The following is a 14,730-nucleotide window of genomic DNA, read 5'->3' on the forward strand; positions in this document are numbered from 1 at the left end:
CAAGCTGGCAAATTCTGTCTGCTAACGACCATTTTCAAGTCATTTTCCGTGATCATTATCGGACGGGCTTGGTTGAATTTATCTGGCATCAATATTAGAATCGAATAACTGCTTATTCACAAACTTCCTAGACAGTTTTCTCGTCCTCGAATTGAATGTGCAAATTGTTTCAGAGACGCAGAGTTGTTCCCAAACAAGTTATAGCTTTTTATTGAATATGTGACAGCGTTCGTCAATGTCACGGACAAGAAATAACGAAATTGTTCTTTTGGAATATTCGTATTCGGCATTCTATGCGCAAAAAAAATCTTACATCGCTCGGAACCTTTTCGCTCGATTAAACAATCAATCAAGTGAAAACGGTAGGCGTCGCAATCTTTCAATCGAGACGGTGCGTTTTTTTCTTAACGTTTTTCAGACCATTGGCTGGCGCACGCACAAAAACCTTCGTCACAGATCTCGTTATTGTGTGGCGAAACAGTACCATTCTGTAGAGGACAATGTGCCGTTGAAATTCCTGTCTCTCAGATTATGCAAAACCATTTCCGTCCCTCTGGTTTTCTGCGACCACCGTGTAGCGTTGGGTGTTATGCTTTTCTTCCACAAGTCCACCACAAACTTGCTTTCTTTCCGCCAGGAGCCGATTTTTTTCCCTTGCCCGGCAACGGTCGTTGGCGTCTAATTGGAATAAAAAATGTGCTCTGATGAAATATGTATATGCCGCCTCGCCCTCGTACTGTTGATGGCCATTCGGTTTTTTCATCGAAGCTTTCGTGGAAGCAAGCCGCCTCATGGGGGGGCCGGGCGTGAAGTTAGGGAAAGTGATTTCATTCCCGAGGGTGTTTACGGTACGTTTTGAAGTTGTACAGCATAATAGGAGCATGAAACATTGTAGCAATCGGAAATTTGACTGACGGCACTGTCATTTGCTGGCGGAAGGTGAAGTTACAAAGTTGCCGATTTCCATTGTATATGCATCGGTCGACGGATATCGTCTCGTTCATAGGAATCGTCAGCGTGCATTGTTGGTCTTGGCGAGGGTCCTGACCCATGCGAGAGGTCCTTGCACTTTTGAAAGAACAGCAAGTGGGTTTGGTTTGTTTATCGTCACTTTAGAGGACGTCTGTACTTGTCACTTGTCATGGAAAAGCTCAAGGATCAATGGTGAATTGCTGAAGGATCAGTTGAGCAGAACAAATGTTTGAAAAGATACTTTGAAGCGTTATTACATACCCTGCTTTTCAACGCGCTCATTACGACCAAGCGCAGTTGCGTTATCGGAAAAGTCGGCCTATAAGTACTCGTACTTTAATTAAAACAATTAATTTCGCTTGCGCCGGCAGTCATTACAATCATCATAAAAACCCATTGCGCCGATCACGATAAACGATGCTCGTTTCATATTTAATGGCGCTGCAGGATATGTGCGAAGACAATCTCATTAAAAGACGACTCCGCAGTAAACGGTGGAGCGTGCGTCCTTGTGCAAGTTGTGCTTTTATTTGCAAATGATGTCGTTTCAAATTAACCTTATGCAAATTGGTCGAAACGGTGCTTTTGCATTGTGTGCATAAAGCTGCATCGCACTTCCCGCGGATCTCTCGCTTACGCGTGCCCTGTGGCGAAAGCATTATTCAAATTTCGGCACACAGTGAATACTTTCAAGCTCTCCCGCTTATCGGGCCGCCCGGTTGTGCTGTTGCACGGTGCTACACTTATCATAATGAATGTCGAAATCGTGGATTAATCACTTATGGGCGCATAATCGGATAAGCCGTCAGGCCGGTAAATCATCGAAATTTGATGTGCGCGGTTTCGCAGCAAAAAGCTGGCTCCTGCGAGCCGGTGCCAAAATGATTAAAAAAAATCTTAAAGGATACTCGAAACTATGGGAACATTATTCCGTTCCATCCATCCCGGTCATTACGCAACCCCCTTTTCGGATGGAGCCGAACAAAAGGCACGCATTCACCGCGAAGCTGGTGCCAGGGTGTTTGGGAGCAATTTCCGGGCGCCAATAAAATTACCGATGGGCCCAGAGCAGCCACATTAATTTTGTGGTCAACGGCTACAAAGTGTCCATCTCTGGTGGTTGAAACCCCCCTTCGGACCGTTGAGCATGATGGTTTTGGCAAATTGTGTCCCATTGTGTCGCTGTTCGGTTCAGCGAGGCTTTTCCGGTGGCTTGGCGATACTTTTGTGACGAATTATGCAGATAAGTAAAAGATCAGAACATCGCACTGCCCGTAAGGAATGATCTGTGGTGATAAAATGGGCGATGTTGCATCAAATGAGGCCTTATTGCAACTGAAGTACAAGTTCATTCGAGATAATGTCGCCCATGAGCCATTGGTTATCGATAGTGAACTGCTGCTATGATGAAACCGTTTCAAAAATCATGCAATTATTTCCGAATCCCCGTTAAAACCGAATCACCTGCACCATGGGCATGGCAGCGGTTGATGGGAACGATATAAAGCGCGAGATGGCAGCGAGAGCAGGGATGGTTTGAAAAATTGCTTTTAAAATACATTTGAATGAGCGCTTCACGTAGCCTGCGCTATCTGCCCGCCTGCACGAACGCTGCCAAACAGTTGGCTTTGTGTTGCGGGTCTATAAATACATTTTTTATGACGCTAGCGCTGTACGTGTTTACGCGTTTTACGATAATAAGGAAGGAACCAGACAAGGTGCTAACTCTTATGCTAACCGAAACCCTTCCCATTCACTTGTCATCGTCGTTTCCTGCTATTAATCGCCTCGGGCGACCGCGAGCACTCGCAGCCACCAGAGTAGACAACACGAAATCAGCTGTTTTTTGATAAGCGTTGTGGAGAGCCCCGGGGCTGTGTTTCGTTGTACAATTTTCCGTCCCCGGTGAAACAGCTGGTCAACATTTGCCTACAGTTCGAGTGCGGATGGGGGACACTGGCAGGCTGGCAAATATGTGCTGTTCAGTTGGAGTGTTATTTGAATGCTTTCCCAGTGGGTGTATTACACAAGAGGCCTGCCACAAAGCGTGTTTTTTTTGCACGGGCTCGTTAATAATTTTTGAAAAACGTTCGGCTACTGAAGCATCACAATGACGGTTGCAGTGTCGAACTCTGGCAATGGGAAACGAGCTTCTGTTGTTTTGTGAAGCAACCTTGAATGGGGCTGCACCGTGAGGGGTCAATTAAATATGTAATCCCTCCGTGAGTAGGGCCGTGGTGATAAGGCATCGTAGGTGTGGGTGGGAAAGAGGGGGGCGTGGACGGGGGGGAGGGGGGGCAGTGCGTTCATCGTAATAATAATAACTCACGAGATAAGCGGCGAACGACAAACAGGTTATGACTTATCTGTCAATTTACACTGTCAACTACTTTGCGCGACCTGTTTTGTCTTGGCAATTGATTTCTTCTATCGGGAACCTAACCGGGACGCCCTTCGACCTGATTGTACGGTTTCTTCCTACTTCCGAGCTGAGCCGAAAGATCGATCCTGCTGTAGGTACACACATTATTGGGCTTTTATGAGGATTGACCGTGCGATCAGATACCGTGAATGATAGCTGTAAATGATGGACTCGAGCGCCACAAAGACCCACATCCACCGGTAAACAAAGACATCCATCGATGGCCGGGGGCCTGTCGCTCGTCCCATGCCAGAAGCATAGCAAAAAGTTGAGCTAGGCCAGGTTCAAGGAAAGAAGTTCACGCTATCGTCGCCGGAAGAACGCCAAGAGCCGTTGGAGCGCGCGAAACCCCGGGGGCTGTTTACTCGCGCTCGGCATCGTAAACAGCCGGGGTTCCTATCGGCAAACACAGGACTGCTTACTCTTTGTATCGCGAGATTTGCTTCACTGCCATTAGCCCACTGATAAGATTGCGATGGTGCGATTAGGCGCTCGTAACATTCGGCCCCGGTGCTCACACATCGCCGCCATCGCCGTTCAACAAAACAAAAAAAGGGGCAACCACGAACCCTTGTTTGTCGCTCGCTGGCCTCATGTGGGTTGCCAGCGGCCCCATGCCTGTTTTGAATGATTCCCACAATCCCCCGTCGGTGGTTCCTTCTTGCTTCACTTTGGGAACGCGTGAATAGCACGAGGAACTATGATTCCCTTCACCCCAAAATGGCCGGTGTGTGAGGGTGATGGTGGTGGTGGTGGGAGGTTCTATTTAAGCCCACCCTGCACTTGCGATGTGTTGTTTGGTTGGCCGACTTTTAAGATAAGGCTCCACAGGCGAGTGAAACAGCTGATGAAATTTTGAGCAAAATTTTCAGCACAATCTACACCCCAACCGGCGAGTCTCGCGATAAGGCGAGTTTGATGGAGGGAAAATGCCATCGCGCGATGATGGCCTGACAGAAGAGTACGGCAACAATCCGCTTTCGGGGCAGCCCGGGGACGAACGCTGTAGAACGCGGAACTGATCTCTAGGTGTCTGGGAACCGCGCGACTTTGTTTGCCGGATGAGAGACGTTTACTCGCCTTGTTTACCGGCTGACCGGCTGGGTGTTAGATAATCGCAGCCAGTCGCCATCTCGAAGCTTCCCAGTGTCTGAAGTACACACCCCTCTCTGCAGGAGGCCACTGCTCGAAGTGGAAAGTGCATCCTTCCTGTGCGGAATCTTGTGCACTCACGTTTGCGCCGACCGCGTGGTCACTGTCTGGCCAAACAAATCGACGTATCTCTATTGCCGCGATTAGCGAATGGTTCACTATTTACTATTTGCTCGCTTCCGAGGCATCGTCCCTTTCGCCTCGAGTGGGGAGGGATTTTACGTCACCCAACGTGTGCCCTGGGCAGCTGCTAGGCGAGATAGTTTCGCGAAAAGTGTAACCTTGAACGGGTACGTACACCTCGCAGGGGCAGCTGGTAGAGCTTGGAAGGCGGGATATATCTCGTAGGCGGTGTTGTATCTCGCGCAAAAATTTACATACATCGATAAACAAGATTCCAGAGCCAGCTGTGTAGAGCTGGAGGAGTTTGATGGTGTGTTGGGGTGCTGCTGGAAGCCGAGAAGGTGGAAGGTTGCTGCAATATTTGCATGCATTCGCTCCGTATTCCGCGGGCTGACTGTTGCTGTTAGCTCTCTTTAGTCGATAGTTTTTGCCCGTTGGCACTGATGATGATGATGATGATGATTGTGTGAGTGGGTTTTTGCTTCGAAGGCCGGCTGACATTGAAAATTGACATAGTACGAGAGGAAGGAAGGAAAGTAGGGAAAATAGTGGCCAGAGCGTTGAGGAACTAGAGGCCATTGGAAGGACATATACCTGGTGTGGGATGTTGTGATAGATTTGGGGCTCCTTTTTACGATCTTTCGTACGTCCAGCGGATCCGTCGACTTCACGGGAGGAATTTTCAGAATGTTGCTCTCAGACGTCTTAACCAGGTTCTAAAGCCTTTCAACTACTTCGTAGAGTTGTAGGTCTCGGTGATCTCTGGCACAGTCCTACAATCGCCCGCAGTAGTAAATCCTCGCAGACACTTTCACTGTCGCTGCCCTCGGCGTTGAGTTGGCTGCCGTTTACAACGTCTTTTTTCCAGCCCAATGCCTCCGATGGAGGGGGAAGAAATGGAAATTTTTAAGGTTCCAGTCTGCTGCCATTGCTACGGCACTGAAGTAGCAACGTTCCATTCTGCCACCACCCAGGGCTCGTTCAGCGAGGCGACGGAATGGAAAACGATGCTTTGCGCTCGCTGTTTCGCTGGTCGAAATTTATTTTATCTTCCCATTTACGATAACCTTCAGGCAGAAAGTTTTTTTTTGCTTTGCTTTTCTTTCGTTTTTTTTTTATTGTTGCTCACTCTCGTCTACGTTCGCTACTTGTTTCCGCTGTTGGTTTTTCCAGCAGAATTGATCTCATCACGTAGCCGGCTGAGCGAGAGGCACACGGTATAAATACTTTGACATTTGAATACGATTGCGATTTTGTTGCCCCAAGAGTCTGAGCTTCTCTCCGTGCCGTATCGAACCGACTAGTAGGTCTTCTTCCAATCGATGAAGCACAATTCCTGAGTCGAATTATTCAAGAAAGGCATGGTGCTGGCGCTGTGCGGGGTGTTACCAGTTTTATGTGCTGTACGTCGAATCGCGACGGTTTTTTTTTGTTTTTGCCGCTCGAAACCGTCGCCGTGTGCCGTGCTCGATTGTGTCCGAGAGCGATGCGGACTGGATCCATTTGCTTGGCTGCACGATCCACGCTTGAGATGGTTGTTATTCACCAAATAGCAACTAAATATTCAACTGACGTGCCTTCGCGGAACAGCAGCCGGTGGAAGGACACCTTCTCTCCCCCGATCGGTGGCAAAGTTAAAGGAAACACACAGAAAGATGGTTGATTATAGCAACAGGTGTGGCGGCATTCTATTCGATTGTTATTCTCCTTTTTGGCACCGATTTTGACAACGTTGCAGAATGTTGATTCCCCTGCCGGGTGAGTTGCCGTTGTCGGCCGGAAAGACGTTTTGTTGATCATTATTTTTATCGCGTTTTTTTGTTGCCATTTTCCTTCTTTTTTCTTCTTCCCAGCTGTGTCCCGGTAGCGTTGGGTAGCTGTTATCTTGGTTCCGAAAAGTTTCCCCCGCACATTTCCATTCGAGGCGGAGGGATCTAAAAATAAGCCTTGAATAGCTGCGATTGGTTTTATAAGCGGGTTTTGTTGTTACTGTTCGGTTGAATGGATGGTCTGGCTCGTTTGCTTTATACGATTCACAATTCAGCGCCATATAAAGCGGTAAGAAAAGGTTATAAAAGTGGCGCTCAAATTGTACTCCCCACAATTATGGTCAGCTGAGCCGCTGTGCTCTAGCGGCACGAAGCGTCCCATGTCGCGATCGTTTGGTGCTATTTTTAGGCGCGTTCGTGTTCGATTCCTTAACCAACAGTTTGGAAAATTAGCCTCGCCCCCAATTGGCTTTCCCCGGCGTCGATCATCGGTGGGCCATTAAAGTGCACTCCAGTGCCGCCAGTTACCAGTTGGTGGCTTATTACACCCTTCAATGATGAGCTCATCGCGACGTGCGCGCCGACGATCGAATGAATTATGGAGCAGGCTGGCTCGAATCGCGTTAACCGCCACCGTCCATTACTCACCTGTCCTGGGAGGAGGGTGGGCGTCTTAATGCAATTAGAGCGAAGAAGAAGGATCAATCGCTTCCCGGTGCATTAGGATGTCACCCTCTTCGGAGTGATGTCAAAAAGGTTTTCCATTTCCGAGTCTAATGGCGGGTAGAGCGTATCTAAGCACCGAGCTAGGTCTATTTTAGGGGACATCCGTAGTGCAGCTGCAGTGCCTTTTCCGCAGGTGTTCGTACACGTGAGATGAATGGTTGTCTATCTTTCCCACACACACCGAAGCCAGGGGGTGGGAATCATCTAACTACACGAAATCGTTAAAAACTGCTGCCATTCCTGACGTCCATCGTGTGTGTTACAATCGATGCGGCTTCGTCCTCCACACCTTCAACAGGCTCCCGTGGGAGAGCGAATGTGTTAGTATTGGAATGGCCCTTTTTTTTCCACCCAGCTCACGGCATACCGCACTATTTATAATCGGCTCTATCGACCATGCCGGACCATCCCCCTGTGGGGCTGGGCATAAATCGTCGAGTTAAGTAAACTAATCAACGGAACGCCGTTCAGACACAGCTCCCTCTTCCCTCAGCCATCAACTCATTGCCAGAAGGGGGTGGTGAGTGGGGTGGTTGCAAAAATCACGTTGATATGTCGCCTGTACGGGACACAGATGTGTGCGAAGCGCAGCTTAGATGCAACAATGTTGCGAGTTAGTAGCTGCCCTGCAAACCACCGAGGAGCATTGCACTCGTTCAAGGTCAGGCGGACGGGCGATCGTATGCAAGTGCATGTGCATGCGGCTCCGGACACTGGGCCAGGCCGGAAGGGAAAGTGACACATTCACCCCCGGGTTCGCTGTGTGCGGTTGTGTTTGTGCCGGCTTCGAAGGGTCGAGCCCACCAGCAGCAGCAGCAGCAGCAGATGTTGCGGGTTCGTCGAGAGGTCGCGTGAGATTTATTGCAACTAATTGATTTGATTGGTTTTAGAACTCGTTATTCTGGTTACATCATCTCGCGCCTGCATTACGTGATGCACCGGTTGCACCGGGCGGCTCGATGCAGCCGGTGGGTTTGTTTAAGGTCGACTTTGTTAGAGCAACGTTTTTCCGAATTTCCCATGTCGTCCATGAGTTTATTGCTTCTTTTTTTCGTGGGATGTTGGTGGTGTGTTTAACGAGTCAGTTTTTCCGGAAGGGAGAGATAAGTTTGTACGCGTTGCGTTGACCACCACATGCCCGAGAACAGACATGAATTTTGGCCCTAGAAATGCCACAACCCGTTCGCGTGTCCTGTTCTGCGTCGCTGCGAATCGGTTGCGCAAAAATGGCATTTGCAGGCAAATACTCCCCACTCCCGAATGGAGCAGAGCGTGCACATTACTGCGCCAATTTGGACGCACTCGGGAAAACGCAGGCAGCCAGTAAATGATACACATCGGACCGGGTCAACGAAGCGTGCGACAGGCAGACGAGCGAACGAACCCCAGCCCACCAGGGCAACATTGTTGCAACAGCGCGTCGATGCTATAGCAGTGGTGGTGGTGGTGATGGTGGTGGTGCTCGTTATCTTCCCGAGGGAGTAGCGAGAAAAGCGGGACTCCGACACTCCCGGGACACCGGGAAAATCCGAGTTTTCCACGCGCGGCAGCGTTACTGTTGGAGAAGCAAGCAAAAAGGTACAGTAACTGGAGCCGTTCCAACTTCTCGCCCCCCTGGTGAGGGTGGTAAGGAAAGGGGAGCAACTCCAAAAGCGTCCTTCGTCCTTCCGCGCCCCTGATCACCATCAGTCAATCATTCGTTTGTTGGCATTCGCTTTCCGAATGTCCCGCTTAGCGTCACGCGAATCCGGTCGGAAGGAAAATTTCCCACGAAAACCCTCCGCACCAATAGGGGCCAGGTGGGTGAAGAGCGGGGTGATCCTTCGTTACTGCATTCCATATGCAAACGAGAGGCACAAACACACACACACACACACACACACACGCACACAACGGTCGGTGGAAAATCTGTTCCCCAGAGCCCGACGGTTGTGATTTTCGTTGCAACAAAGTGTAACTCCTTGCAACTATGAGGACGACGCTTCCCGGCTATCATTGCACGTCCTTTTCCCCACGTTCCCGGGCACGGCAGAAGAGAGGCCACGGCCCTTTTTCCCACCACTTGCCTGGTGCCCTTTGCCCCCCCCCCCCCTCCCCTCCCTCCCCATCGTTGGCGCTACGCTTCGTTACAATATTGCCCCGCCACTGTCGCTGCGAGCTCGCTGAGGGTTTTTGGTTACAATTTTCCTTCCCAGTTTTCTTCTCTTTCTTTTCGTTCTACCTCACCGCCACCCCCCCCCCTTCCCCCTCCTCACCACCTATTAATCCACTGTCCGCGCGGGGTGGAACGCGTGACGTGTAATAATACGACCAGCGCCAATGCTAGACTGCGCCCGCTGAAGTGTCTTTCGCTGCACGCGATTTTTTCTCGCGTGACACCCGGCAGCCATCGCGGAATCGTTTTTTTTCCCTCGATGGCCTCCTTCACCTCCCTGGAATGGCTTGTTTGGGGGTTTTGCAAATTGTATCGCTTTACCGGCGGGCGGATGATTGAGAGAGAGGATGTTTAGTGGAGATTGGGGATTGGGGTGCTTTCCTCCGCTCCAGGACACGAAGGAGGCGGGGGAGTGGGGAGGGTGGGTGCAAAGTAAACGCGCCGACGGAGACCCACACACACACACACACACAGGGCGTTTTATGAGCTGAGTGGTTCCGTTCAGGGCGGGCTTTCATGTTGTTTTAATGGTTCTGTCAGGCACAACAAAAAAAAAACTTGGGCGAAAAGATTCCGCTACGCTCTAATTGGGGTGGTTTGGGGTGGGTTCTATTTGTGCATGTGTGTGTGTGTGTGTGAGTCGTTATTGCTTTACAAGAGCCGGCTCGCGACAAACTTATGCGGGAGTTTTGTTATTCCGTTTTTACCCCAGGCTCGATCGCGTAAGCTGTTTTTGGAGCACAATGTCCGCTCAGCTGGACCGGTGTTAATTGCCAACGTAAACACTCGATTGTACGTTCTTCGGTGATCGTTTTTGCTTTTTTGCTTCAATTTTTGCTTCTGCTCGTCCGTCTCGTTTACGGTGTGTGTACGTGATGTGAACAGCGCGTGAGACACCACCAATTGATTAGGCATTCCTTATCGCCGCATCGCTTATCGTTTTAGCCCCCAACCGGTGGTGACTCGCGGTGATGTGTATGATAGGCCTGGGACAGGGCTTTTTCTGCTGATAAACCGCTTCCAACCTCTGATCCGGCGTTCGACTGACCCACCGGGATCGATAGCGATACCAAAAAGGGCATTTTTGATCGATAACTGAATGACCTGCGTTAAAGAGACCTTCCGGCGACAAAGAACGATCGTTCCAGACGTTCTAAGGACATGCCCTTCTCACAATGAACCATGCCCGTTGCAAGCGATATGAATGTGTAAAAAGAGAATCGCGGTGTGAATCGAAGACACACGCAATGAATGAATGCAGCTCGCGACACCGGGACGCTCGCGTTCGCGAGAAAACCGCGATAGTTGGCAAAGTTTGTCAGCTGTTTCGCGGTCGACAGTTGATCTTCACACGAACACGAACACACACACACCGAACTGCGCCCACCCGGCCCCATTGGTGGGTGTTGCATTTGCACTAAGCGAGTGGTTTATGCCAATCATCACAACCACGACGATGTAATGCTGCTCCCGCGATACGACCAGATAGTGCCCCGGTGTCCATACACGAGCTCTCGACCCAGAGCGTCTGTAGAGTTCCCTATGGACAGGGAACGATCTCGCTTACATTGCGTACATAGCATAGCCGGCGACGCACTCGCCGCGAACTGCGCTTGTGGTGGTTCTATTGCCGCGAACCGCGAATCGCGAGTCGCGAAGCACGAGCTCCCGCTGGTAGTAGTCGTCGTAGTGGTTGGCGCATACGCTCCCGCCTGGGTACTGCGGCTAGATGATGTGTTCATCTATAAAAGCAGTACGGCAGTGGGTTCTGAAGGCGACAAATGGTCTACACGACGCCGGTAACGCATCGCAGCTAGAGCAAGAGCCTGCGAAACGTGCAGCTCTAGTGCATTCGGTTGGTGATAGTGGGGCTTTTTTTTTGTTGTTTTCTTACCCACACGATCGTTCCTGCTGCTCCAGACTGAAGAACAAAGAAGGAGACACGCAGCAAGAAGTGTTCACCGGATCTCGATCCCACCTTGGGTTTGGGCACAGTGATCGTAGATTGTGAGGAACCTGAAGCTAGAAGCTAAGCGTGTGCAAACAAGACTTCATTATCGCCGTAGTCATCGCTGTCCGCGCGTACGTGCAAGTGATCTCGTTTGAGGAAATTTCGTGAAACTCGCGCTATTTGTATTCTCTCTACTCGCAGCATGTGGGACGAAGTGCTAACAAGTAAATTATCGTTCCTGATTTATTGCGCTTATCTGCACGTTTTCTTTGCACGCTTGCCTGTGCGCAAACGTGTGCAATCATCAAACATCAAAATGAACCTTTTTCGAGCACGTTATTCATCCAGTGTTCAAAAGGACACAAGCTAATGCGATTAGTAGTTGTAAATTAAATGGATTTAGACAACTTTCCTTTTCTGATCGCTTCTCTGTGCACATTAGACACCAAAAGCGTGCAATACTAATCCGTTGCTTGTCTCGTTTCTCTCGCTCTCTCGCTCTCATTTACTCCGATAGGTTTAAGCTCCCGGCAGGACACCGTGTCACCGACCGATACGGCATGCTCCTCCGAGTCACCCGCCTTCATGGGTCCCTCCTCGTCGCATCTCCTGCTGTACGACCAGAACAGCTCCGAAGAGGAGCTGGAAGTGATCAACGGCAGTGCGGGCGATGTGGGGAGCTGTGCCATCGAAATCGGGAGTGTCAGTGGAGTGCCCAGCCGGGTGACAGGAGGCATCGGTGTTGCCATCATCCACCCACACGTGGACGAGGATGATGAGGATGAAGAAGATGACGAAGATGCCACCGAGGACATCGTGGAGGATGACGTCGATGAGGAAGACGACACGGACTACGTGCCTCCATCAGTGACGGTGACGACGGCATCATCGACGGCAGCGACAATCATCAGTGGTCCGATGGACACCAGCACTAGCGCCAACGGAAGTGCCATCGTGCGGGGACATTTTATGACGATCGGTGGATGTGGTGATGGTAGTGGTGAACCTCTGGATGATTTTGTGGACGAATTGTCGAGTTTGACGGCGATTCCACGTGTTCCGTTGACACCACCGGTCACCAAAGTGATCTCGACCGGTGGCAAGAGGCTAGGAAGTGTTAGTAGTTTGCTGGAGAAACGCAAACGATCGCTAGTACACAACTCGGATGATGAGGTAACGCATGGCCGCTTCATCCTGTGGAAGATCGAACATAACGTCTTGTAACGGTATGTGGTTTTCATTTTAGGTTCGCTATCTTCTCGAGCAACAGCAGCAACAACAGCAGGGCTCGCAACAACAGCAGCAACAGCACCAGCAGCAGACCCATCATCAATTCTCACATCAGCATCATCACCATCCCTCGTTGCGTCAACAAAACCAACAGCAACAGGCGCACCAGCAAGAGGAGCTGCAGCTGGAGGACGCCCTGCTGTCAGCTCCGGTCAATTTTCGCACGTCGCCGCCTCTAGAAGCTTTAAAACCACACCGTGGCCATATCATGCAGCGCTCAACAACGCCACTCGTGCTCAGCGAGGCAACCGGCCCGCTGCTGTCCTGCGGGTCGTCCTTGCTCTCATCGGCAGCGTCATCGCTTTCGTCGCTTAGCGGAACGGGAGGTATTGGTAGCGGGGGTAGCGGATTTTACGGTCCCGGCAGCAGCAGTAGCGGTGGTGGTGGTGCTGTTGGCCTTCGATTCGGTCTCGGCCGACGCCCCATTGGCTGTGATAGTCCTTTGACTGCTGTGTGCCACCGCAACAGCACCAATCCACCCCTCGGTGGTGGCAACAGCAGCATTGGATCCGGTCTTAGTACAACAACTCGAACATCATCATCATCGACGCCATCTTCTCTGTCATCTGCGCCGGCATCGCTGGCGAGGCTCGTTGCCGGTCCCGGTAGTCCCGGGAAGGAAGCCTCCGGTGAGGCGTTGTTAGATGCGCAATCACATCACCACGGCGCGTCTCTAGTAACTAATATGGACATCAGCCGGTCCGTTAGCCCGCCGGCGAAGATGTTTCACTGTGCCGTTTCACCGCGACGTCGTCAGTCCCGCCATCAGCAGCAACGGCTGCAACGCCCTCACAGGCCATGTTTAGATTTCGATAAAATGCAACAGGTAAGGTTAGCCGTTGATCAACCATGGTCCGGTATTTGACCTTTTTCCGTTCGGGTTTTCGCCCCATTTTAGCTCAAAGCACGTTCCGTGACCACGTGGCGGCACAGCAACGAACACTCGGGCGAACTGTCCGTATTCTGCTGGTGATGATGAATGACGGGCAGCCTCCACCGATCGTGGCGTCCAGTCGCCGGCATCACGGCGAGCTGCTTTCCACTAGAAGGAGGAGTCGTTGCAAAAACAGATGATGCCTGGGTGGGATATTTGTACGATTACCATGTTCTACAGGAATCCTTTTTACCGGACACGGGGGAAGGAAAGGACACGGGGGGCACGCTTTTTCCGAGTGCGAGTATCGTCGTAAGATGGCTGTGGTGCAATTAATTTCCTGATAATAAGTAGTAGGACGGCAGGAGCGTAGAGGCGAACGAACGATAAATGCGTCCCGTAGGAAGCGAATGTGGAAAATCATTCCCAAGGAAGTTATTCAAGCTCGATCCTAAGTGCTCGTGGGATTATGTGTTTGTTAGTGAAGTTTGTGAACGTACTGGAGCAGCATGAAATAGTACAACAGGATCGTTTTTACGCATTGTAAATGGCCGCGATGATTCGCTTGAAAGCAGGCAGCGTGTGCCGCTCGCGGTCAAACAATTGCGTTTAGTTGCAGAATCGGAAAATGGCGCTCTCGTGCGTTTGCTTTTCAGTTCTGTTCGGTTTCTTAGACAGACGGCAAACGTAGCGCGATCGCGTTCCGAGTTAAGGTTAATCAATGAATGTGTTTGTGTGTTTCGTTCTTTTTTATTATACTACTCTTAATGACATTTTCAAAGCAATTTTGTGATTTTACTCGTTAGCAATGTGTATTAAGTTTGATTGTTTAATTTTTCTCATTGAACGCGAAACCCGGCGTTCCCTGGTGGAGCCCGCGTTCTATTTTGGGCTGCCTGCGTTGTGCACTAGAAACTAAGGAGAGCTACCGTGCTGTGGCATAGACGATCGTCATTGTTAATATTAGAATGCGAGAGGGACATCTTTCAGATTGATTCACAGGGCAGGCGAATGATCTTTCCGGGCTAGTTCTTCTCAGGGACATACGTACTGACGCACGCACACAAACATTTGGGGGGAAAACGGCAGTACACAGATCGAAGGTTGGGTTGTACAAAATGCAGTTAGCTTACAGAGCGGCTACCAAAGAACACGGATCGGATGGATAAAGCCGATGAGAGAGAAAGAGCACCTGCTTAAAGAGAGAAAATCTAGTGCAACATAGGACAATAGGGCAACAAATCGACTGGCATACGCGACGAGTGTATCCAGTTGACTGTTTTATGCGTTTTAAGC

The 14,730-nt window shown here is 50.4% G+C and overlaps 1 protein-coding gene across 1 annotated transcript in view; it reads left to right on the forward strand.

The window, feature by feature from the left end:
• The window catches only part of LOC128725785 (serine/threonine-protein kinase pakF), a 39,663-nt gene extending 26,130 nt beyond the window's left edge, over nucleotides 1-13,533 (forward strand). Inside the window, exons 3-5 of the mRNA XM_053819555.1 lie at nucleotides 11,788-12,443; nucleotides 12,517-13,386; nucleotides 13,459-13,533. Of these exons, the coding sequence (XP_053675530.1) occupies nucleotides 11,788-12,443; nucleotides 12,517-13,386; nucleotides 13,459-13,533 (1,601 nt within the window). The remainder of the gene's footprint in view (nucleotides 1-11,787; nucleotides 12,444-12,516; nucleotides 13,387-13,458) is intronic.
• The last annotated feature ends 1,197 nt before the right edge of the window (nucleotides 13,534-14,730 follow it).

Source organism: Anopheles nili, chromosome 3 (genome assembly GCF_943737925.1).
Source record: "Anopheles nili chromosome 3, idAnoNiliSN_F5_01, whole genome shotgun sequence".
Lineage (NCBI taxonomy): Eukaryota > Metazoa > Arthropoda > Insecta > Diptera > Culicidae > Anopheles > Anopheles nili.